The 27,048-nt window shown below is 44.8% G+C and overlaps 1 protein-coding gene across 1 annotated transcript in view; it reads left to right on the forward strand.

Moving 5' to 3' along the window:
* Positions 1-27,048, forward strand: part of LOC115095302 (cytochrome P450 2G1-like) — a 53,619-nt gene that overhangs the window by 21,582 nt on the left and 4,989 nt on the right. The window contains exons 3-7 of the mRNA XM_029608801.1: positions 1,291-1,440; positions 6,891-7,051; positions 15,450-15,626; positions 19,597-19,738; positions 22,281-22,468. Of these exons, the coding sequence (XP_029464661.1) occupies positions 1,291-1,440; positions 6,891-7,051; positions 15,450-15,626; positions 19,597-19,738; positions 22,281-22,468 (818 nt within the window). The remainder of the gene's footprint in view (positions 1-1,290; positions 1,441-6,890; positions 7,052-15,449; positions 15,627-19,596; positions 19,739-22,280; positions 22,469-27,048) is intronic.

Consider the following 27,048-nt stretch of genomic DNA (forward strand, 5'->3'; position numbering starts at 1 on the left):
TTACACTTTTTGTTAAGTATTCTTCCTGCTCTTTAATCTAACCAAGATAAAGAGGAAAGTTGCCCTGCGTCTGCATCGCCAGTATGCAAATTAAGCTCTGCCCCCTCCCTCCCTGTACTCTCCAGCTCCTCTCTCCTCTCTCCCCCCCCTGTATGGAACTTGAATCTACCCCGGAAAAGAAACATTGGTGGCAGTGAACAGCGCATTTACCTGCACTGGAAGAGACATATTGGTGGCTGTGGACAGTGCAATCTACCCTCCCTCCCCCCACTACCGGACCCCCTTACGCACTGGCTTCTGTCAGCCAAACAGGAGGAGAAGGAGGCTGGGGGCGTTGCAGTGCCTCCAGCTCACCCTCCCTCCTTCCCTACCGGGGCCTGAATGGCGAACTTAGAACCACATGGTTCAAAATGTGACCTTTCGACCTCGGCGAGGAAAGAGGGAGGATGGTCCAGAGGATGGAGCAGACCAGGGTGAGAGAGGGATTTGTGGGGGGGAATCAGAGTGACTGAAAGGTTTGTGGGGGGGGGGGAACCAGGGTGATTGAGGGGATTGGGTGGGGGGAAGGGAGAGTTATTGGAGGAGGAGGGACGTGAATGAACCAGGGGAAGTGAGGGAGTGAGTGAACTGGGGATAGGGGTTAAGTGAACCAGAGGAAGTTAGGGGTTCGTGGGGTGAAGGGAGGACATAAACCAGGGTGAGTGAGGGGTTTTGGGGGAGGGAGTATACCTGGGTTACTGAGGGTTTTGAGGGGAACCTGGGTTAATGAGGGGTCATGAAGGGAGATAGGGGTTCATGGGGAGGGTGAATGAGGTGATTGGGTGGGGGGAGAAAATGAAAGGGAGAGTAAGAGGATCAAATAGACATTGAATGGGAGCTATCCAGTCTTTTGCACAGATTGTCATGCGTATGGTAAATTGCCTTTTGGGGAGAGGTCATATCTCTGCACCCAGTGCAAAAAGCTGTAATTGGATAATATCTATAGGGGCTGGTTTATACTTATATGCAAACCGAGCCAGTTATATACAAACACAGATTTTGCAGCTCCCTAGAAGCGCTTTTCTACTGTTTGTCTTTTAGCAATCCCTAGGTATCACGGTATGAGCAGTGCTTAGCGCCGCTCCTAGCCCGTTTCCCACTTCTGCAAAAGCTGCACCGAGCCGTCTCAGAAGCACTCCTAGGCCAAGGGGCGAAAGCCTGAGCCAGGAATCCAACCCAAGGGGTCTCTTTCTCGGCAGCCAGCTCCTTAAAAATAAAACCCCTCTCTTTCTCAATTCTTTGTTACTCCAGGGGTTGTGTTTAGCAATGGAGAACGCTGGAAGCAGCTACGACGGTTCTCCCTCCAGACCCTGAGGAATTTCGGGATGGGAAAGAGAAGCATCGAAGAACGGATACAGGAGGAAGCCCAGTTCCTGGTGGAGGAATTCAGGAAAACGAAACGTCTGTATTTTGCTAAATTTCAGGCCAAGGAGGGGAAGGGTGAAGGGTGAGGATAGAGAGGATCGTAAAATCTCTTGTTTACCTTGGCATATTAAACCAGTAGCTGGCAATGCAGCAGGGACTTCTCACTGGTATGAAAAAAAAAGTTACGCATTAACATTATCTTTCAGCTAAGACAGTTTCACAGAGAACAGGTGGGAAAGAAGTTGTTGAACAGCAAAAAAGACAAAACAAAACACAAGAGTCCCTTTCTAGTGCTCAATCACTGTGTAACAATCAGCTCTTTTTGGTGTCCAACACAGCGTCTGCAGACACAAAACTGCAGAGGAGACAGAAGGTTAGCATCGCCCTTACTATGTTATAGTAAATAAATAGACCTAATGCATCTACAATCAGCGTGAACAGGCCCTAATGTCCATTTGCTCCTCCATCAGCTTTTTGAAAGCTATAATGTAACATAGGCACTATTAATCTTCCGTCAGCTCTGCAGCTGTGCGCGAGCAGATGCTATGTTGTTGGATTTATCCTGCCATGTGCACTGCTTGTACCGCTTATTTGCATTTGGCATCAGTAATACTGGCCTCTGGTTAGTTCTTTTTATTGTGCCTGCGTGCATTTTCTCAGTGATTTCCAGCTCTGCTCACATTAAATGTTAAACTTGTACTCACACTCGGGCACTGCACAGAAAAAGGAAATCTAAAGTGAAAGCTGTGCTCTCTTTTGAACTGATGTCTTCTGTGGGTTTGGTTTTTTTTAGCAGTGCTGATCTTCAGCCTGATTGTGCTTTTTCTAATGCTTTGCTAACCACTAAATAAACTGCGCAGAGTTAAGAGTTATAGCAGGATTAGAAGGAAAAACATGTATGCTGAGAATTGTAATAACCTTTGCTCTACTTCAGCTAAAGCAAATTTCCTATACTGGCTCAACGTTAGAATTGGTTTATAGCTAACAGTAACAAAATGATTAGTAACAGCTTCTAAATGATTATTCATGATGTCACTAAAGGTGCAGAGTTATTGATAATAGAATTGTTATTGGATAGAAGATAGCATTATGTTGTTAGCAAGACCATTCAAAAGTGCAAAGCACCAATTATTAACTGTATATTAATTAATACGCTACTGTTTAATATTAAGCAACTAAAGTGGTAGATTGGTCTGCATTTCCTGATTTCTTCAGATTAGCACATGATCTTGCTGATCTCCTTACATATAAGTAATAAAGAGAAAAATATTACCAGAGATACTAGGTAGGTTTACTGTTTAATGAACCTAGCCTGGGAGATTTGGTAGAGCTCAATGGAGTACCCTAATTCTGGCAGTTCTAACACTTTGGACACTAGATTAGCCATTACTTAATGATATAACAACTGTTTTGATGATATCAGCTCAGGAGAGAACACATCCTGTGCTTAAGGTTCCAGTTTCTCTGTGTAACAGTACACTGAAAAAACAATGGGACGGATTTTCAAAAGGCTCGGCGACACGCGTAAAGCCCCAGGACGTGTGTAAGTCCCGGGGCGGGGTCAGAGGCACCGGGTACAGCGACCATTTGCCTCTGTGTCGGGGATCGCATGCCGGCAGTTGTCCGGCATGCGCAGCTTACTTCAGCCCCAGGGTTGAAGTAAGTTTAAAAACAAAAGAAAAAAGAAAAAAAAGGTAGTGGGGAAAGGGTGGGGGAGGTAGGGAAAGGGAAGGAAAGGTGCGGTGGAGGGGTAGGGAAGTTCCCGATTTCAGAGAGGCCAGGGAGGGAATGGGGGAAGGCAGAGCGGCTCGGGCTCAGTGCTGACCCCCCGATTTTATAATATGCGTGCGCATGTTATAAAATCGGGCATACATGTGTGCACGCCGGGTAGCGTGCGCACATAAACACCCGCGCATACCTCTTAAAATCTACCCCAATATTAGCAAAGGTGTACTCCATGGAATACACTAAATTTCTAAAGATGTTCCTTATCTCCAGCATGTACTAACCAGGGAAGAAATGCTGTCATCATGTAGTTCAGAGATGGGCAAACTATCCAAATCCAGCCCTTGACCTGACTTTGTGTGACCCAGGGCAGCACAGTGGGTTTTGACCTGAGGTTCAACACTCACCAGCTGGCAGTTGCTACGCCTGAGAAAAGCTGGTGAGTGTCTCATCATCTCACAACCATCTCTATTGGCCACTGCTGCCCTCCCCTCACCTACAAGAATGCACAGCTGCATTTTCAGGAACATCTGTCTGTCCCAATCCTGTCCAGCCAGGAAACACGGCACACTTGTTCTGCCCTCTCAAGCAGAAATAGCCGTACATTGCTATGAATCCTTATATTTCTTGGCTGCATAATGTTGGGGGACAGACTTTCCAGAAGCATGGCTATGTCTCCTCACAGGGGGACAGCATCAGTGATGGTCAGCAGAGGTGGTGATGAGGAACTGAGCCACTTGCATGCTAATAACTAGAGCTCTGTTCCTCCAGAGGCAAGACAAGGTGAACCCAGGCAATCCCCTCTCCTCCACACCTCAGGTGCTCTCTCCAGGGGAGATGACTTCCCTCCCTTCCCTCCACTGGCACTTTGTCCAGGCAAGAGCCATTGATGTCATTCATTCATTCATTCATTCGATTTATATCCACTCTTCTCAACCTAGAGTGATGCACAATAAGATAAAAAAAACCAATAAAAGAATAAAATATCAGAGCACAGTGTAATTCCAAAAATTAATATTAACATTCAACACAGATACCATCCTATTTAGATTAGCTAATTAAAGGGATCATTTTTCAAATCACGTAAGGGCCTTATCACGGGCGTTAGGGCCCTAATGCCTGTGATAACGTCATAATGCATACGACAAATAACACATTGCGAGATGCGTATGCAAATTTGAATAATTTAGTCAAGAGGGAAGAGTAAATGAAAATGAGGGGTGGTTAATGTTGCGTGCAATAATGTAACGCATGCTATTGCGAGATTTAACGCTGGAAATAGGATTTGTGATATTCCATTTTGGGCAGCAAGGGAGAGAGGGAGAGCCTCTGGGGAGGCACATATATTAGTCAACTTTTTGTACCACTGTAAGAGGGGGCATTCTGAACTCAGGGTGATGTTTTGGTGTTATGCTAGGTTTTGGGGGGCAGTTTTACATGCAAAGAGGTACGAACAGCACAGTAGACATCAGTGAAGATTTTATGTGATTTGGAATAAGGAAAGGTACACAATGATGAGATTTGTACAATGTACTCTCGACCTAGCTTGATGCACTCTCTACCTAGCTGCTATCAAGCTAGGTTGAGAGTACAATGTACAAATAACATCTAGTTGCCTCTCTTACAGTGGTATAAATAGTTTACTTATAAGAGAGCTTTATAAAGACTCATATTTTCAAACTTTTTCTAAAAGACATAAAGTTGGGTAGAAAATGAACTTTCTTTGGGAGAGATTTCCAAAGGTAAGATGCTGTGCCAGAAAAAGATCTCTCACCAGTCTTCACCAATTTCTTGTCTCTGAAAGATGGAATGTTTAAAAAATAATCAGTGGCAGAACACAGAGACCTAGCAGGAATATATCTTGTTCAAAGCCTTAAAAGTAAGGACTCTCAATTTTAACTCAATCCTATGAGTTACTGGTAACCAATGCAAACTTGCTAGAACTGGTGTAATATGAGACCTTGAGCAGTGGAATTTTAAATCAATTGAGGCCTAGTAAGAACTCCCTGAGGCAAAAATGTTTGTTCACCTCTGATGCAGTTCCATGGCCTCCTCCGTCCTCTAATTTTTTATGAGGAGTGGGACACAGGACAGAAGAACATGTTGAGTTCATGTACTCCTGTCAAGTGCACATACCCCACTCAACTCCCATGCAGCTACTTCTCTCTTCCTCCTAATGATCCTCTGGCCCCTCCTCCCACCCATACCCATTTCACACTCTTCCCCTATTCTCTCTCCTTCCCCCCATCTTCTCACCATCATCTTCTACTCACTTCTCCTTCCTGTTGCACTATGTCTTCCTGGCCCCAATGGGTTTCTGAAGATGCAGACTCCCCAATCAGGCAGTGGATGTCTTTAGACCTTGCAGTCACAAAAGGTGATGAGGCAGCTTGGGCAATGATACAGCAGCAAGTCTTTGGTCTCTGAAGCCACATTAGGATTCGGCAGGGCCGGTGCAAGAGTATTAGGCACTTTAGGCAATCTTCTGCCTTGCAGCCCCCACTCAAGACATAACTACTGGTGACAGCTCCTGCACTTTCTGGATGCTGGCAGGATGGGCTATGCCATCAGCCCCGGGCCTCCTCCCACATTCTCCGGATGCTGGCAGGATGGGCTATGCCATCAGTCCCGGGCCTCCTCCCACATTCTCTGGATGCTGGCAGGATGGGCTATGCCATCAGCCCCGGGCCTCCTCCCACATTCTCTGGATGCTGGCAGGATGGGCTATGCCATCAGCCCCGGGCCTCCTCCCACATTCTCTGGATGCTGGCAGGATGGGCTATGCCATCAGCCCCGGGCCTCCTCCCACATTCTCTGGATGCTGGCAGGATGGGCTATGCCATCAGCCCCGGGCCTCCTCCCACATTCTCTGGATGCTGGCAGGATGGGCTATGCCATCAGTCCCGGGCCTCCTCCCACATTCTCTGGAACCTGGCAGGATGGGTTCCTCTGGTGGCTCTGAGCCTCCTCCCATGAGTTGACTGCTCCCCTCCCCCTCCCCAAGGTATGGCACTCTAGGCAACCACCTGCAGGTGGCCAGAACACACCTAGCCCTGAGATTCAGTGCAGTCTGGGTATTGTTGGCTGCATTAGTAGGCATGAGTGGGCAGTGGTTATCGTTGGCTGGTGGAACCTGAGGAGCCCCGCCAGCCGTGTTGATCTACCCAACAGCTCTTCATGATGTTCTCAGTCTATTTAGTTTTTCATCTGAGCATATAGGGGAAAGTATTCATGCAGCTTATGTATTATTTGCACAACATAGTCAAGCATGTAAGGTGTTACAGTACTTTTATATATATATATATATATATATATATAATGTAAATTGATTATTAGTTTTTAACTGTAACCCATGTCGAGATTTGCTTTTCAAGCAGTAAGTGGGCAATAAAAAATAAATATAAAATAAAATTTTTTAAAGTTATTTTTAATACGTAAACGAAGCAGACATGAGCTGGAACACTAGAGAACAGCTGCTGAATGACTTATAGCACCAGAAGGTTCAGAATAAGGCGATGAGGGGAGGGGTGAAGGCCACACTTTTCATGAAACTCTGCTATGAGTTTTCCAGGTTCCTAGATAATTATTGGGGCTTCATAGTTTCAGATTAAACCAATAAATCCTCTCCAATTTTCTCTAATTAGAAAATTACTAACGTTGGTTTAAAACAACAAACACAAAATCCCCCCCTTCTATCTCTACACTCCTCCTCCCACAAGCTCCTAATTATTATTTTCTTTCTCCATCTCTTGTTGTACTAGAGTTGCCCTGTGACCCCACTTTCTTCTTCGGTCGTTCTGTCTCCAACGTCATCTGCTCCGTGGTCTTTGGCAGGAGGTTTGACTATGAAGATGAAAAGTTCGTCAGCTTGCTCAGCCTCATCAATGAGAGTACTCGGACGCTGGCTTCAGTCTGGGTCCAGGTATCAATCATAAAAAAAATAATAATCACCAGCTGGGTTTTCATGACACCTTTCATCCAAGCAGGCCCATCGTGCACTTTACAAATATATTTCAGAGGTCATCATACAACCACTTCTGAGTTAGGGACCATTTTCAGTTTTCAGTTATTTTTCCTGAGAATGCATCAATGTTTATTGCCACTGAACCTCTCTTGAAATATCCTTGCTGTTTTGGAAGCCTTTCAAATAAAACAGCAATGAATTAATTGAACTTTAAATATGAGTTTGTTTTTTTTGGAACACACAGAACAGCTAATATCTTCTTTGGTATGCACCTTTGCTAATACATATTTATAACAAACTTAAATGGAAGAAAATCAGTGGAAAAGAAATGAGTCATTTCTATCCACTGAATTTCTCCTATTTTTGTTTGTTATAATAAGCATTGATAGATTCTCAGGACAAATACAATAAAAACTGGAAGGGAAGGCCCCTGATGATATGGCAGCGCATGGCAAAAAGTTTCCAAAGGAGTTCAAGAAGAAGGGGCCTGATTTAGTAACTTTTTATCCCATAGACACAGAATGGGAACAATAAAATCCTTAGTAAGTGAGGCCCAGTGTTACTATTATTACCCAGTCGATGACAGTCGGGTGAACTGAAACACAGCATGATTTAGTGACTTGGCTGCGGTTACAGTGACTTGGCAGAATTATTAGCCTAGAGATCTACAGATTTGTAGTTCACCATGTCTTTTCCATAAACAAGCACCTCTTATAGATAACAAGCTAAGTTTTGTCTGATGGGCTAAATACAAGACATGTATGAATTTGGGTCAATGACTCTCTGAGGGCAGGTCTGTGGGAGGAGGGGGATTTAAAGTGAAAGCCACACGGCTCCTGTGGTGGGCTCCTAATAACTGTTTTCAAGCACCGACGAATATCTGGTTGGGAAGGAGGGAAGACATTGTAAGGAGCATCTTCTCAGGGCTTAACTGGTGGTCAAAAAGGAAGCGGAATTGTGGAGTGGGATGCGGGGCAGAGTGAGGAGAAGAGGCGGAGCCGGGTGCGAATTCTCCGTCTATCCCCTACACCCACACATAGGCAAACACACTCACAGCAGAAGCAGCGGGGCTGACAGGCATTTACCTCTCTCATGGCCTTCTCTGTTGTGCTAGCACATTGCCCAAAAATCAGAGGCAAGTAGCTCCAAACCCTGGGGCCTGGGGGACAAGAAATGGTCCATGCCACCGCTGCTCCATTTCTGCAGGAAGCTGGGACTGATTTCAACTGCTGGCTCTACCCGCTGCCTCCTTGGACGCTGGAAAGAAAAGTGGCAGAAGACCGGCCATTCTGGGCTGTTCTGCCAGACATTAAGCTCTGGATAACAGGCACAAAAAGAATTAGCACAAGTTTGAAACCTGTGAACTATGCTGCTAATCATAAAGGCAAGGGTTAATGACTGGCACTCTGCTCATAAGTTTCAAACTTGTGCTAATTCTTTGCTCTGCAGTGTCTGCTTCGCTTCCCTTCCTTCTCCCTATAGAACAGGAGAAAAGGGGCTGGTTTAGGGAGCGATTTAAAGAGCAGAGAATACCCTGCTCTTTCTGCTCCAGGCTAACCCCCCTTCCACTTCTCTTCCCTGCAGGCTGCCTGAAGGAAAGGGCCAGAAACAGAACACCCCAGCTGTTCTGCCTCTTAGGCCTGAAAAAAAAGTGGCAGAAATGCATGCCAGTCCCTTCGCCCATAAATTAAGTCCTGCTGCTTCTACAACAGTAGCTATTTGATGGAACCTAAATATTTCCTGGTAGTCTGTCTCCAAAGGCCAAAATAAATTTGGGCGACTTTATTTCTGGATGTTGCAAGCGACATGAACGTGAGCCATGGTGGAACTGACTCAACCTCGTGGGTGGAGCCCTAAGGTCTGCATCGACAGTGAGTGAACGAGTCTTTGCACGAGCCAGGCTATGACAAGACCAGGATGCTGTGAGTATGGTCAGATCCGAAGAACTGAATAAGGCTGGAGCTGAAGACGGACGTGGAGCAAGGCTGAGGCTGGAGCTGAAGACAAGACTGAAGGCTTAGACAAAGACAAGGCTAAAGGCTTGGACGAAGACAAGGCAAGCTGAAGACAACTACAAGGCAAAGGACCTGTTTAGGTGATGAGGGGTCATCAGGGGGGCCCTTTTATAGGGCGAAGAGTCCTGACACCATCCAAGGGCATTGGGGCTTTTCCCGCTGCGGGTCCTTTAAGGGCAGTGACTTCAGGTGCATGCGTGCATAGAGGAAGGTCCATATAGCGGCATCCTGCCATGTGTATTTCAGTGGCATTTGCCATGGCAAGGCCCGCCAGTCTGGGATTAGTACAGCCACTCAGGAACTGTCCCACAAGCAGTGAAATGTAACAGTACCCATTAGAATTCCTATTCCAGCAATGGATGTGGTAGGCCTGATTGACAAACTGAAGAGTAGTAAATCACCTGGACCAGATGGTATACACCCCAGAGTTCTGAAGGAACTAAAAAATGAAATTTCAGATCTATTAGATAAAATTTGTAACCTATCATTAAAATCATCCATTGCACCTGAAGACTGGAGGGTGGCTAATGTAACCCCAATATTTAAAAAGGGCTCCAAGGGTGATCCAGGAAACTTCAGACCAGTTAGCCTGACTTCAGTGCCAGGGAAATAGTGGAAAGTGTTCTAAAGATCAAAATCACAGAATGTTGCACTGGTGCTGGACCCTTGGCCTGAGGTGGGGTTGATGCAACCCATAGGGCAAGCCCCATGGGTCCCCACCATCGGGAAGCGAAGCAGACCAGGAGACGGAGGTCGACTGGAGCTTTGCCAATACCAGCCCTCATTCCCCACATGTTGAGCCCTTGGTTGCCAGGGTCGGCTGGTCTTAGGTGGGCCTCTATCAGACAACTCCCAGTGGATGTTGTAGCAGGTAGCCAGGGACCAGCAGAGATATCGGAGGGATCGAGGCAGGTCCGAACGAGGCAGGGATCCAGAGGCTCGGGTGGCAAGGATGGGCCAGAAGCAAGAGTAGGTGGCTCCCAGGCAGCAGAAGGCCGAAGCCTGATAAGGCCAAGTCCTAGGGGATACCAGAGGCAAGGTCAGGGACAGGCTGGAGTCAGGGCAAGCAGCTGAACTAGATGAGGTACAGTGGAGCAAGGGTCAAGGCCAGTAGTCAGTCCTGAGCATAGTTCCAACGAAGCAGGGGTCAAAGCCAGTAATCAGTCCTGAGCGTAGTTCCAATGAAGCAAGGGTCAAGTCAGTAATCAATCCTGAGTGTAGTTCCAATGAAGCAAGGGTCAAAGCCAGTAATTAGTCCTGAGCATAGTTCCAACGAAGCAAGGGTCAAAGCCAATCAGCGGAACACGGAGATCCCGAGAAGGCAGCTGGGGTGCAGGAGCACAGGCAGCTGGGCCAGGTTTGGAAGCCGGATGCTGGAGGTGAATAGGCCCAGTCATGGGCCTGCCGCAGCCAGGACACGCAATACAGAACATATAGAAAGAACATATGGCTTTACCCAAGGCAAGTCTTGCCTCACAAATCTACTTCACTTTTTTGAAGGTGTTAATAAACATGTAGATAAAGCTGAACCGGTGGATGTAGTGTATTTGGATTTTCAGAAGGCATTTGACAAAGTTCCTCATGAGAAGCTTCTAAGAAAAGTAAAAAGTCATGAGATAGGTGCCGATGTTCTTTCGTGGATTTCAAACTGGTTAAAAGACAGGAAACAGAGAGTAGGATTAAATGGACAATTTTCTCAGTGGAAAAGGGTATTCAGTGGAGTGCCTCAAGGATCTGTACTAGAACCTGTGCTTTTCAATGTATTCATAAATGATCTGGAAAGGAATACGATGAGTTAGGTAATTAAATTTTCAGATGATACAAAATTATCACAAGCGGATTATGATAAATTGCAGAAGGACCTTGTGAGACTGGAAAATTGGGCATCCAAATGTCAGATGAAATTTAATGAAGATAAGTGCAAGGTGTTGCATATAGGGAACAATAACCCATGCTGTAGTTACACAATGTTAGGTTCCATATTAGGAGCTACCACCCAGGAAAGAGATCTAGGCGACATAGTGGATAATACATTGAAATCGTCGGCTCAGTGTGCTGCGGCAGTCAAAAAAGCAAACAAAATATTAGGAATTATTAGGATGGGAATGGTGAACAAAATGAAAAATGTCATAATGCCTCTGTATCGCTCCATGGTGAGACCGCACCTTGAATACTGTGTACAATTCTGGTCGCCGCATATCAAAAAAGATATAATTGCGATGGAGAAGGTACAGACAAGGGCTACCAAAATGATAAGGGGAATGGAACAGCTCCCCTATGAGGTTAGGGCTGTTCAGCATGGAGAAGAGACGGCTGAGGGGGGATATGATAGAAGTCTTTAAAATCATGAGAGGTCTAGAATGGGTAAATGTGAATCGGTTATTTACTCTTTTGGATAATAGAAAGACTAGGGGGCACTCCATGAAGTTAGCATGTAGCACATATAAAACTAATCGGAGAAAATTCTTTTTCACTCAATGCACAATTAATCTCTGGAATTTGTTGTTAGGGGGGTGCAATTAGTGTACCTGGGTTTTAAAAAGGATTGGATAAGTTCTTGGAGGAGAAGTCCATTACCTGCTATTCATCAAGTTGACTTAGAAAATAGCCACTGCTATTACTAGTATCAGAAGCATTGGATCTACTTAGTTTTTGGGTTCTTGCCAGGTACTTGTAGCCTTGATTGGTCACTGTTGGAAACAGGATGCTGGGCTTGATGACCCAGTATGGCAATTTCTTATGATCTTATGTTCATGGCATGCGTTGCCATGTTCAGCCTTGCAAAATTTGGGGGTTACACATGTAAGTCTTGGCGCCACCCCTGTACGCCTATTCCCCGCCCCTTTTCGGCCTCCTTTTTCTTGACGTGCGCACAGGTATGTACGTACATACTTCCCGGCTTCTTAAAGTTTGCGTTGCTCACATGCGGCCCACATGTGCGAATAAGGGGCCGTTTTGGCGTGTTCAACGCTTTTAAAATCTACCCGTTTGAGTCCAGGTTTCAGAACTGTCTGCAGTGCACAATTTGCATGCATAAGTATATGCGGGGAGATTTATGCCAGTAGTTTTTAAGCCATGTGGCAGGTGTCACACAGTTTATAAAAGTTTTCATATTTCTGTCCGAAAAGTATGTGTGTATATTGCTGTAAGCGCATACATTTCCAGTGCCAGAAAATGCTTACTCTCTTTACCTATTTTATAAATGTATACATTATATTTTAGGCGTATAAAAATATATAACATGTCCACCTAATAAACCTGAGTTAAACGCACTATTAGTCTCCTACTAATACTGGATCAGGATTATACCATTTGGTTTGGGGATAGGCAGATTGGTGGTTTGTTGGATTTGCAGCTCCCCCAAGTGGCAGCTGGCAATGGTTGTGTCCTCAGTGTTTTTCTAGAGTGATCACCAAGTTCCTCTTGTGGATCCTCTTTGCTTTTGAGGAGACAGCATGTCTAAGCTGTGCTCTCATTTCTCTAGCTCTTAACTTTAATCTCCATGGAGACTTTTCTTCTGGATGAGAGTTTCTTTCCACCCTCTCATTCCTCTTATTTGTTTGGAGTGCCAAATCTCTTTGGACTCCGTTCATCTGTTGTAAGCTTTCTCTTCTTACTACTGGAAGAGATTCCCTTCCTCCAAGAGAGACCTGAGATCACCAGAATCCAAGGAGAGGATGAAGGAGGAGAAATAGGAGAGGAAGGAGAGGAGATGGACCACATTAGTTGCCCATGACTATCTAATGGAGACTGGGAGAAAAAGGAGTAGGAGGTATCACCCTTGATACTACAGGAGGAGGTAGGAGATAAAAGACTGAAACCTTTACAACACAATATGATGCGTCATCTACATTGGGGGGTAAGCACCTCGCTTACCCTATGTGCCAATGGGATAGAAGAAATCAAGTAACTAAAAGAACTAATTAAATTGGAGAAACATCTAAACTTAAGAAAAGACTGTAAGAAGTCACAAACTTACTAAAAGAACTTGTACCATCTTAAACATGAAGGGGTATATTTTAAAACCTACGTGCGGGCGTCCATGTGTGCGCACGCTATCCGACGCATGCACATGGACGCCCGATTTTATAACATGTGCACGCATGTTATAAAATCAGGGGTCGGCATGCGCAAGGGGATGCACAGCACACTAGTGCATCTTGCATGTGCTGACACCCACGGCCTTCCCCCGTTCCCTCCCAGGTGGCTCCGATTTCGGATCGGCCTCAGAGGGAACTTCCTAACCCCCTAACCTAACCTCCCTTCCCCTTCCTCTAACCCTCGCCCCCCCCGACCTTTATTTTACTTCTTGCACATGCCGGCACCCTGCTGGCACGCGATCTTCCAACACAGCAGCAAAAGGCCGCTGTGCCGGAGGCCCTCTGGCCCCTTTTCGAAGCCCCGGGCATTCGCGCGTCCCAGGGCTTTACGCACGTCACCAGGCCTTTCTAAAATAGGCCCGGCGTGCGTAGGGCTTTGAAAATCCGGGCCGACGTGCACAGCTGTAAAGACTTCAATTCATCATTGCACCCTTATCAGCAAAAGAAAAGTATTGGAAACCACCAAACAACACTCTGTGTGTCTTACTGAGTAGTGACTTTGTTATCCCTTATCCTGAGGTTATCAGTGCTGTGTGCAAGAAATTTACGTATAGGGTTGCCAGCTGGTTGATTCAGTCCTGGTTTTACTCCCCTGCATGCAGGTACTTGCAGTCTTGCTTTTCTTAGGGAATACAATAGAGAAATCAAAATAAGTCCCAGTATGCAGTGGGGTGAAACCAGGACTGGATCAACCTGTTCTGAAAATCTGGAGTCAGTTGGCAACCCTACTAACATATGGGAAAAGTAAAGAGCAATGTGAGGGCCTTGAAAAGAACTCCACCCCTACACAGGAAACCCTGGAACGTAAATGTCGTGATATAAGTACAGTGTCCATCCAACTAGCAATGCGAGACCTGGCCTCAGTAACTGTTTAAGCATCACAGGTGTTACCCAGGTATATTGTAAAGTTATGCGCCTATAGACAGTAACGTTCACACTGGTGCATGTGCACACATTTGAAGGCATATGTAGGCCCGCGCCCTGGAGCGTGGCCATTTTATAACAAACGCGTGCGTGTGCGCTTGTTATAAAATAGTGTGGCCACGTGCACATGTGCGCCAAATGTTAAGCACGCACGCATGTGTGTGCAAATCCTGCTTCTACTGCGTAAATAGGGGGATTTTAAAAGGGGCGCGTGCCAATGCCAGTCCCAGTCTTACCTGTTCATCCCCAGTTTGGCCAGCTAAGAGATAGGTTTGAAAGCCTTAAATCCCCCCCAGTTAGCCCCGACCCTTAAAACCCAACAGATCTGCCTACATTTCTTTAAATGCTAACTTACACGGCATCCATAGCAGAAGTAAAATTACCAGGCAGAGGGGCCTCGGCGTGTGCCGGGTCCCTTCAGTATTTTTACATGCACATTTTAGGTTCATGCCCTGAAACACCTATACCCCACCCAGACCATGCCTACAACCCGCCCCCTTTTGAAAACTTTTGAGATGTGCGCGCCGCAGGAGATACGCGCACATCATGGTGGTTTTTAAAATCGACTCCTCACGCGTGAGCCTGACTTCTTCGCACATCCCCTAATTAATGCACACGTCGGGCTTTTAAAATTCACTTCTCACTGTTCTGAAAATGCTTGTGAACGTAGCTGGACTCCCTAGTTTACCAATACCTGCACCAGTTCACCCAGTCCTTCTCCAGTTCACTTACACCCTTCTACCATTGGATCCTGAGCCCCTGTCAGTTTACCCAGACCTCCCACCCAAAAACTGCAGACAAAAGCCAAGTCCGATTTCAATTGCATGAGTCCATTGGCAGGTGAAAAAACTGGATAAGTTCGGTAATCTGTGTGCAAGTAGACAACCTTCAGCGTGCACTTCTGAACCCTGCCTAGACCTCCCCTTTATCCTCTGGTAAAATGTATGCGCTGTACTGCAAGTACCTGCTTAGTACTGAGGTTTATAAAATAGTAGATATGTGCGTACTTGCTACTTACGCATATATATGCTATTTTTATATGCAAAAACCCTTTGAAAATGTACTCCTGTATGCGTACTGATTTTGCACTCAATATGGCAAAGTTCCTAAGCCATGTGGAGGAATGTCTGGAGATACTCAGCCAATAACAATTTTTTTTCTCGGGTTGCGTAAAGAGATGGTTGGGCTGTTTGGAAAGATTTTATTCTTTCCCATGGACATTACTTTCTGTGAATGATGTTTTTGTGTAATTCCGAACTGGACAGAATCTCGGCCATAGTGAATAAAATACATCTCTCCTTTTCTGGCTTGGCACAGCTCTACAATATTTTCCCCAAGCTTTTGGTTCACCTTCCCGGAGCTCACCAGAGAGTCTTTGCCATTTTTAATGAACTGAGGAATTTTGTTCTGGAGAGAGTGAAAATCAACCAGATGTCACTGGATCCTAGCTGCCCCAAGGACTTCATTGACTGTTTTCTTCTCCAAATGGAGCAGGTAAGACTTGAGGAGTTTGGAGGTGGGGAGGGAAAGCAGGATAGACTCACCTGATTAGTGATTGACCCTATATCACTGGTAATTAATGAGTTAAAAGCAAGAATAAACAGAAACTGTGATAACACAGTCCTACAAACATTTCATACTTTTTCAGCACGCCATATGGTTTAAAAGGACTTTAAGACTATAAGATTATTGGCGTTTCACAAGAGGCATTATAAGCATCCCAAAAAATTGGTTTAACTCAATTTCTAAACAATATCGTCACTAAATATGTTATTCCCATATACTTCTTCTAAGAGTCTTCATAGGAGAGTATTGTAGAGGAATGACATTGCAGTACAGCTTTCATAGGAGAACATGGCATAGAATGTCATCACAGTGATGATATATGTGAGTTAGATAGTTTTTAATGTATAGTTAGGCTTGTTGTAAATTTTGTAAAGTGTATAAACTTTATAAAGTGTTAGATATAACAGTATTAAATAATTAATGATATTGTTTAACTAATTCTTTTCTCATTGAGTGGATGGGACACTAATACTCACAAACATGCATACATTCTATTTCTTTAATACTCATTCATTTTCTCTGGCCCTCTCCACCTTCCCAGTAACCTTCTCATTCAGCTACATGAGGTTGACAGGACTTCTCTTTCTTCTGGCCTTGCTGATACTGCTCCTTCATGCAGGTAGACTGAGGGATTATGACACCTCCTTCTTCCAGCTACGCAAGTAAATGCAGCAACCGCCATTTCTCCTTCACTCAAATCTGCTTCTACTTCCTGGGCTGCACAGGCTACTTCAGCTGAGGCACCCATACTTTTCTGATCTTTGCTGGAGATCCAACAATTCATATATTTGCTTTTTTCTTATACCCTAATTTCGGACTCTAGTCCAGTTTGTGCAGTTTCAGTTATATTATCTAGGATTCATAGTTCTCAGCCAGTTCATGCTTTAAGCTGCAGTTTCTGCTAAGAGATATTCTGTTGTCCTATGTCTCCCAGACAGTTAGGCACTAAGCTTATTAGATTGCTATATAAGCTCTTCCTGTCTCTATTTTTACTTGTTACTAGGCAAACTAAAAAAAAGCATATGAAAATGCCATGTCTAAAGATCCTTATACTAAGCTCTGTACAATTCCATATTGATCCACATTTATTGGTGATTACCTTTGTTCCAATATTCCCACCTATTGGGTAACAAAATTCTGCACATAAGCTAATTAACTGCCTTTTGCTCTTCACAGCAGATTAATTGTGTCCTATTTATTGATAATATAAAACCTTTTTATTTAGCATCCTTTTCCTACAGACTGGTTTCTGACTGGGGTTAGAGCTATACTTCTTATTTTTATTATTGTTGTTTTAAACTTAATCTCTTGCAAACTTTATTATTATTTTCCTGCCATTGTGTTTTGCTTGGTAGGGGGGATGGGAAGAAGGTGGGAGGAGTGTGCTGGAGAAGTTGATGCAGGCTGTGGCATGTTGTGGAAGGGCTCTCAGCATATCTGTCTGCTTTCCCCCATTCCACCTCATGCTCCTCATTAGCTACTGAAAACTCAGCTCTGTATGTCTGGGAGAGTGTGGAAGGGTTATGTGCATGTGTGCTCCATCTCTGCTTCCTCCACTCTTTCCCCAGGTTTTATTTTTAATGCATACACACATATAAGAACTTAAGAACATGCCATACTGGGTCAGACCAAGGGTCCATCAAGCCCAGCATCCTGTTTCCAACAGTGGCCAATCCAGGTCATAGGTACCTGGCAAGTACCCAAAAACTAAATCTATTCCATGTTACCATTGCTAGTAATAGCGGTGGCTATTTTCTAAGTCAACTTAATTAATAGCAGGTAATGGACTTCTCCTCCAAGAACTTATCCAATCCTTCTTGGATAAGTTTGATGCAATATCCAGGAGCACAGATAGACACATCTGTGCTCCTGGATATTGCATCAAACCATACTAGAAATAAAAAAATAATAAACATTTCACTCTTGTAATTGTGATGGATCTCCCAAGAAGACATTTCTCATCACTAAAAAAAAACTTTTGGAATGGTTGCAGGAGAATACATAACCTCCTCTTGGGTGCATATGATAGACTTGTTGAATGGATGGGAAGTGTAGATAGATATACTACAGGAGAGCAGAAGCTGTCAGTCACTGCTCAGTGGGTGGTATGGAAAGTATGATATTTTGAATGGCCACAAGATAGCTTCATTCCTGGTAAAATTATATGCTGCATTTACATGGAGTACAACGTAGGAAGAATGTTTAATAGCCCCTAATGAGATAGATTTTTTTCTTTAAGAAGGATGGGGAGAGAAGTCCTGTAGATGGAGTGTTCCTCCATTATCAAATGCTGGGTTTGGGATTTAGTAGGAGGTGTAGGAGGTGTTGGAGAGAACCAACTTGGGGTGGCCTGAGGGCCCTGAAGGGAGAAAGCCCCAGATGAAGAGGTGGGACAAGCAGCATGGAATCTATCAATGATTTGGGATCCTGCCAGGTACCTGTGACCTGGATCTAGAGGCTGCGCAGGAAGATCCCCCCTCTAGATCTCCTTCTCTTAGAGCTACAGCCTGCGCTGGAAGCGTAAGCTTAATGGAAGCTATTGCTGCCTGTCCTAGAGCAGCGCTGGAAGTGCCGGGAGCGGGGCAGAGGGTCCTGGCCAATAAAAGGAAGGGGGAATGGGGAGGGTAGGTATCCGTAGCCATTTCTCTTGTTAGTGGGAGGGGGCAGGTTGCTCATAAAAATAGAAAACAAAAAACAAAAAAAAAAACACGGTACATGGAGCCTCTGCTCTCAAACATGATTTTTGGGGGTGAAAAGAGAACGGCCTTCCAGGGGCTTCATAAGATATTGTATGGGGAGGGGGGGGAGGGAGGAGATTGCTCCAGAGGCCCCTGTATTTGAAAGGTTTTTACTATTTAATTGTTATGACAGCACTACTTAGCAAGTTATCTGGCCAGATAACTTAAAAACAAATGTCTATATTCAAATATAGCCATTTACGTTTTTAAGTTATCCGGCTACACGTAGCTGAATAACTTTAAGCAAGTATATTCAGAGGGACATATATCCTGCTGAATGTACGGGACAAGTTATCCGGCTACCTTTAACCGGATAACTTGTCCCAGATAAGTTGTCCACTAAGCGCCCTGCTGAATATGGAGCTCACCGGGGTAGATTTTATAAATTTGCACGAGCGCGTACTTTTGTTCGCGCATCAGGCAAGAACAAGAGTACGCGGGATTTCAATAGATACGCGCGTAGCCGCGCGTATCCATTAAAATCCGGGGTCGGCGCGCGCAAGGCTGCCCAAAATCGGCAGCCTGCGTGCACCGAGCTGCACAGCCTGCCTCCATTCCTTCCACCCCCCCGCATCTTCCCCTACCTAACCCACCCCCCCAGCCCTATCTACCCCCCCACCTTTGTTGAACAAGTTACGCCTGCTCGAGGCAGGTGTAATTTTGCGCGCGCCGGGCCAGCTGCCGCGCACCATGTTCCAGTCTGGGGGCTGGTCCGGAGGCCGCGGCCATGCCCCCCGGAACGCCCCCGGATGATGCACCAGCCACGTCACGCCCCCGACATGCCCCCGATGACGCGCCGGTCGCAACATGCCCCCCCAGGGAAAGCCCCGGGACTTACGCACGTCCCGGGGCTTTGCGCACGCCGAAAGCCTATGCAAGATAGGCTTCCGGCGCGCGCAGAGGGGGTTTGGGGTAGGTTTTCAGGGGTTACGCACGTAAACCTCCGAAAATCTACCCCACTGTGTTTAACTGTGTTACTGATTATGAGGCATTCCCATCATTTGCTATAGAAAAATATGTAGCATTTGGGGAGAATCTTGGTTTTAATTATTTTAATTATATTATTTCTAATTGGTTGGAGAAAAAGAGTTCAATTAAGCTGCTGCCATTTACAATGAAACAAATAAAATTTTCTTTCTTTCTTTTCCTCATCTCCCCAGGAAAGAAAAAATCAGGCCACTGAATTTCATACTGAGAACTTGTTAATAACAACAATGAACTTGTTTTTTGCTGGAACAGAGACTGTCAGCATCACATTGAGATATGGGTGCCTGATTTTTCTGAAATACCCAGAAGTTGAAGGTAATAAATACAAAATTAATGGAAAATATAATCTAGTTAGTAAAGAGATATGACCTCATTCATTATGGCAGAACGTAACAGTAATATTGGTTTCTTCTGCTTGTTTTACCCCAGAAAAAAATAAAAAAAACAGTGTTTCAGTACATCAGTAGAGATACACAGAGGTTGATTCTCAAAGACTTTGGGTAACTTTTGGAGTTACCTAGAAAAAAACCCAAGATTTAAAAATTTCTTCTCACTCCACAGCTAAATTTTTTGTGGCTAATTTGCACTAATTTTAGCCAAATAAAAAAGCAGTGAGCATGGTTAAATTTTAATTGTTATGGGCTGATATTCAGCACTACCCAGTCAAGTTAGTCGGGTACGGCTGATCAGGACAAGCAGCTGTCCTAAATTTACCCAGAAACTTTATCTGAGTGTGAGGGACTCTATAGGAAACTCCCTCAGACTACCTTAAGGGACAGAGCATATCTGTCTCGCCCGGTCCTCCTTAAGATCCAGACCCACAAGGAATCCTGGGTGAAGGGAGGAGCCCCTCACCAGAGTATAAGAACTCAGGGCCTAGTAGGCTTAGATAGGCCCCAGGGAGCAGACAGGAAGCCACCCTATGAGAGGACATGTTATGTTTGTATGCTACCAGAATAGCATTTATTTTCTATTTTTGCTTTCACGGTAAATAAAAGTGCACATAAGGAAACAGCCAGAGTCTGCCTCCTTTGTTTCCTAGCTGTTTCCCAAGCCACTATCGCCAAAGTTACCACACTGGGTGGTAGACCTTAAAAACATAAGCGCGCGCGAACAAAAGTACACCAGATTTTATAAGATAGCCATAGCCGCGCGTATCTTATAAAATCCAGGGTCGGTGCGCGCATGGCTGCGCAAAATTGGCAGCCTGTGCGCGCCGAGCCGCGCAGCCTGCCTCCATTCCCTCCGAAGCCGCTCTGAAATCGGAGCAGCCTCGGAGAGAACTTTCCTTCCGCGCCCCCCCCCCCCCACCTTCCCCTATCTACCCCACCCCCCAGCCCTACCTATATCCCGCCCTACCTTTGTTGGGCAAGTTACGCCTGCTTGAAGCAGGCGTAACTTGAGCGCGCCGGTTCGCCATCCCCCGGCCCAGGCCGCAGGGCCGGGGGACTCGGGACCGCCCTCCTGGCCCGCCCCTGAACCCATCACCACGCCCCGGACACTCCCCCTCCTGCCCCTTTTATGAAGCCCCGGGGCTTTGCGTGCGCCGGTGGCCTATGCAAAATAGGCACGCGAGGGCCCTGCACGCGTAAATCCGGCAGGATTTACGCGCGCAGGGTTTTTAAAATCTAGCCCTGGATGTATTTAAAAGAGCACCTGTCTGGTATGTTCTGCTGAATACCTGGGAAAATGTATCCAGGTAACTTTCCCACTCAATGGCCCTCTGAGTATTGGCCTCACATAGTATTATAGCAATAAAAAATTGCAAGACCTGTTAAATCCACCTATTTTTTCCTCCTTATTACTGTAGGCCTCCCTTGAATTTTAATAAAAACTTTGCCCGTACTGCCTCCACTGAGAGGCTGTTCCCCTATGTGCATCAGGTCCCCTATATGCCTAGTTGTTTTTCATGGTTCTTGAATAACGTGAATGCCCTTCTATACCTCGCTTTATTTTGTGTGTTTTGTCTTCTATCTTACACATAGGGGCAGATTTTAAAATATTTACGCACGTAGGGGGGTTACGCATGCATATTTTGGAATATTTACTTAAGTGTGGACAGGATTACTAGGCAGACTAGATGGGCTGGATGGTCTTTTCCTGTCATGATTTATTATGTTACCATCACCTATAACTTGAATGAATTCTTCAGTGTAGGAGGCATAAGAGTTTTTAGGCTTTTTGATAAACTATTTTGATATTATTTTCACTTTAAGGATAATGAAGTTATATATTTTTGTTTCAAAAAATGTAAAAAAAAGAATTATAGCACCTATGCTTATTATTTTTGGATACCTGACTGTATTAAAAGTGTCCCTTTACTACAGTAATTTAGTTAATTTTACCATTGTATAATATTGTTCTGAAATCTTGTTTTCCCAAAATTTTAAAATGTAGAGGATAATTTCCATGAATAAAACAGCACTTACCAACAGAAATGGCTCATTATAAAATTGCCCACCCAATATGTATACTTTTGGATTTTCAAAGTATGCATGTACATTTTCCCCAAAATTTCCTGTACATAAATTAGCAGGTAAATTGTGGGTGGGTAGTTTTGGTGGGATAATTTTCAAAGCAAACATACATGCATGCATAAGTTCACTTTGAAAACCGGTGTAACTTTTGAGCTTATTTGCCATCTTTCTTATGTTGGCCGTGACAAAATTACCTCCTTAAAGTGCACTGGAATTTAGGATGGGCTATGGGCTTCCCCAAGAACCTTTGGTAGTTCTGAATTGCAATGCAAATTAAATTAATTCCTTCTGGATATTTTGCTGATACAAATTTTGTACCTGACTGCGGGAATCATGTATCCACTCATGCTTTGCTTGAAGTTCAATTGATTTCACGACAGAAAAAGTACATGAGGAGATTGACCGCATGATAGGTCAGAACCGCATGCCCACCATTGACGACAGGAGGAGGATGCCTTACACCGATGCTGTGATCCATGAGATCCAGAGATACAGTAACATCATTCCAATGAATCTTCCTCATTCAGTGACGCGGGATACCCAATTTCGAGGGCACACTATTCCTAAGGTGATGTTCTTTTCTTATTAACTTCTAGTTTTGCCTTTACTGTATAGTGTAAGAGGCCTAGAGAAATGGTTTGGGACTTCTACATTTTGACTGGCCGAATCCCAAAATTCTGCTTCCTGCCAAGGTCCCTAACTAACGGGATAATGAACAACCAAAGTAAAGCAAACATATGCATTTGGAAACAGTTTTTCATCTGGAATGATTTGTTTTAGCTAAATTTTAATTTTAAAGCCTCAGTGAGAGGTTTAATAATAATGGCCTCTCTGGTCAGGCTTCTTTTGTGTTGATGCTCAAATCTTTGTATCAGAATCTTAACTCCTCCCCCGTGGCCATTAATTGACAGTAAATGCCCTCTCGTTATCACTTAAATGTTCTCAATAAACTAAAGGCTATTGATTCTTTGCTTAGTAAATGTTAGAGATTAATGACACAGGAAAAAGATCAGTTATAGAATATTGATTACGTGCTCAGAAGAGAAATTGGTTAGAAATGGCTAATCTGTCAGTTTAGAATAAATGAGAGTCAATATATCTAAAAAGTCAAATATGCAGGCATAATGAAAATCCTATTTCTAATAAAATACTAAAAAATTTCTATGCAAATACCAGAAGCTATGAGAGATAAAAGCCACAAAGTTCAAATTATTAGCAGTCAAGCCTGTCTATGACATGATTCCAATCACTGAAGCTGGTGGCACCAGGTTCATGATTGGAGAGTAAACATAGCAGATTACGCAAATTCGGAAAAGATTGCTTACGTAGGAAAGTGTCTGCCTCATTGTCAGGTTTGAATTACAGTTCATCCTCTGGGAGAATATTGAAGCAGAGTTAGGTTATTTTAGTAGTGGGAGCGCCACTCCCACAGGGTGGGGAAACAAGGCAGGTTCTGTGGAACGTGGGCAGGAATACTCTGGTAGGACCGCCGAGAGGGTTTCATTGTCCATTAAATAAAAAATAAGAAAGAGTCCACTCCAGAAAATATGTTCCAAACCAGAGAGAGTTTACTGAAAAGGGGGGCAAAGGTTTTGAAAACCAAGAAATCCAGTCAGAAAAAATAGCTTACAATTTTGTCACTGTCTAAAAATTACTTAATGTAGATAGCTTTATTCTGCTTAAATCTTTTTACTCACTGAAAACTCTAAACTTTCTGCCCACAGGCTTTCTGTGGTTTAGCCCAATGAAAAAGTAGCATCCTTCATGAAATTCCTCAAAGTACTCTCAGTCTGGTATGGCTGGCCCAAATCCAATCCTCCCACTGTCTTCTGGTGTTAGACGTTCCTTGCAAAGAGTCCTTCCTCTTCCATAGATGCAAAACTGGAACTGCAGGACAGACACCACACCTTGCTGTCCCTCCTGGCTTCCAGCAAACCACTCAGACCCAACCCTTTCTGGTTCCAAGTTACAACTCCATGTTGATGTATAACAGGGATAGGTAATTCTGGTCTTCGAGTGCTGCAAGACGGTTGTGTGTCTAAGTCATCCATACTGAATATTCATGAGATGCATTTGCGTGTACTGCCTCAATGGCATGCAGATACATCTCATGCATATTCATTGCAGATATCCTGAAAATCTGACCGTCTTGTGGCACTCTAGGACTGTTGTCTATCCTTGATGTGTGCTATAAATCTCCTGGTATTACAGAGGAGATTGAAACTAAGTTATTTCACCAAATGCAACGAGCAGCCGGTTGGGCAAGTAGTAATACTGGGGACTTTAATTATCCAGAAATTGACAGGAATAAGGTAACGAGTAAATCAACAAGAGGTACAAAGTTTCTGAATTGCCTTAATATAGTATTTCCTATCTATCTCCTGGTGGCACATCTAATTGGTCTGGTTTTCAGGATATCATAATGAATATGCATGAGATAGATTTGCATGCACTGGGTCGCCAATGTATGCAAATCTATATCATTGTTGCAATCTTGAAAATCCGACTGGATCGGTCTGCCTCCAGGAGAGATTTGGGAAACACTGCCTTGATGATATTTACCTCTCAGCATATAAAATCTCAAACTAGATCAGGAACAGTTTTAGTTCTGTCCTTAATAAGCAAGAGGGGATTGTGAATGATTTGCAAGTCACAGAACATAGCGACCACAACCTGGTAGCTTTTGCGATCAGGACCAAAACAGAAAAAGCAAAAGGATAATATCGACATTGCATTTTTAAGGGCCATATTTAAGGTTCTGCATAGCTTACTAGGGTGGCAGTCAAAACTTTATTGGCAAAGACACAGTAAGTCAGTGAGAGGTATTCTAAACAAATCCCAAGTCTTGAATTACATAGCAACTTGAGTTTATTTTATTAAATAAAAAGTCATTTTTATTGGTAAATTTTGCACCCCCCCAGGGCGTCCCTTCCTTGGCTCTCTCTCACCCCACCCCTGTCCTCTGTGATTCTCTTGCACCCCCTCAGACCTCCTTACTAGCAAGCTCTCTCACACTGTCTACTCCCCTTTCTTCTAAGTCTCTTATACCCCCTAAATAGACACTCCTGGTTCTTATGCACATCCTCCCCATGCTCTCTCTCTGTTACACCCCTTCAATTCCCCTCATGCTTTCTCTCTGCTGCTCTTTGCTTCTTTTTGCATCCCTTGCATTTGCATGTCACATCTCTTCCACTCCCTCACCCACATGCTGTCTCTCTTGCACCTCCTCTACCTCCATCCACATGCTCCTGCAGACTCTCCCTGCTCTCTCCTCCCTGCTCCTGCACACTCTTGCATCCCCTGCAGTGCCACATACACCCACGTTTCCTAGTGCCCCCTCCTCAGCATTCAACCTTCTTCTCAGGACCTCATCTCACTGTCTTCCCAACATTCACCCCCATCCTTCTCATGGGCCACCCCTGTGCCAATGTCTGAGGACCCAATCTGCCTTCAGTCTGCTAAGGTGGGGAGTGGAAGGTCACTGGAGTAAGTTTTGGTGGTTTGTTAAGGGGGAGGGGGGAGGAGGGGATGGGGTGAGGAATGGGTATCATCTGCAGCTGAATCCCGCTCTGCCACCATGGCTTCCAGCTCCCCCTACCACAGCAGCAGCAAACCCAGATCAGGCCTCCTGTTCTGATCCTCACTCCATCCTGGCCAGTAGAAGAAGTGGTGCTTAGTGCTATATCAGCTTCTTCTGCCATGTGCGTCCCCATCTTGTGGTACGATCTGTGTGGATCCCTGTCAATTTTGCAGCTCCTACCATAGGCGGAATCGTGAGCCACTGTTGCAAATCTCTATTTAGTGTGACTTTTTAAACTTTGAGACAATAGAGCCCAGTGGAAGGAGGTGGCAGCCCGAGAGTCTGTCACATTAGTGGCTGGGGGAGGCTCAGTGTCAGAAGGAGCAGAGCTAGCTATGTAGACATAAGGAAGTGGCAGGACCAATCCCACACTAGCCACAAGAGGTAGCAATGATCTGGGGCCACTTGAAGCAGCAGGAGCTCAAACTTGAGGCTGGCCATAGGTTGTTTTTTTTTGGACTACATGCACGAAGCCTCACGTCAAGCAGTAGCTAGGTGGAGTCCAAACAGATTAGGCAGTAGCTTTGACCCACCGACTGGACATAAAGCTGCAGAAGAGGTGGTGGACCTGATATCAGCCATATGGTGCCAGCTGTGAAGCCTCATTGGGCCAGCCAAGGATAGTGCTATGGATGTGATGCATTAGGCAGTCATGAACATATAAATACAAGAAGTCCCTACCAAAACTAAAGGCACACCTACTTTCCAGGATACCCATATGCCTGCTTCTGTGCTCCATGGATAATGCTTAGATCCAACCACAATCCCACTTCTGCCAGAGTCCCCATGGGCCCACTGACATCGTTCAAATTTCATTTTGCTAAGACAAACCCCCCCCCCACACACACACACACACACAATTTATCGGGGCTTGCACAGGCACAACAATCCCATAGGTTTTCCCTTTGGAAAGTAGGATAATAAAAAGGTGCACCCTACGTGTAACTCCCCCTTCTGTGGCTTCACTCTGAAAGGAGAGGGTTGGGTCCGAAGCAGGAGGAAGCTTCACTCTTAGGCACTCGGGGTGCAATGAAGGACACAGGAAAAAGAAAAATGCCTACACACCCTATGGTGTTCCAACAAAAACTTTACTGTAACAAAACTTCCACAGAAATGATTTGACAGACTGTGTCGGATGAAGAATCAGATGCAGTCCCCAGCAGCACATCGAACAGCCGAGACAGGATCTCCTTGCTTCGCTATGGCAGGTTCTTCTACTGGCTACGTTTTGGGAGTTTCTTCTCCTTTTAGGATTCCCCCGGTACCTGAAATTCTGTGTAGTTGTCCTAAGCTTCCAGGACAGATTCCTCTCCTCTTCCTTTCGTTTAATAACCTGTTGGCACAGACTCCTTTGCTCCATAGGGTGAGGCATTTTGTTACACTTTTACCGGGCACATCATCAGCATGAGGGCAATTTTCAAAATAATGCAAAGTCCACATGTATTTTTGCCTGTGCTTTTTGCGCCATTTTTCAAAGGAAAAGCACATTCTGTATCTTCTCTTTGAGAACAGCTAGGGAAAAAGTGCACGCAGAGATTTGCAACCAGTTTTTCCATGGATACCATTTC

This window comes from Rhinatrema bivittatum, chromosome 7 (assembly GCF_901001135.1).
Source record: "Rhinatrema bivittatum chromosome 7, aRhiBiv1.1, whole genome shotgun sequence".
NCBI lineage: Eukaryota > Metazoa > Chordata > Amphibia > Gymnophiona > Rhinatrematidae > Rhinatrema > Rhinatrema bivittatum.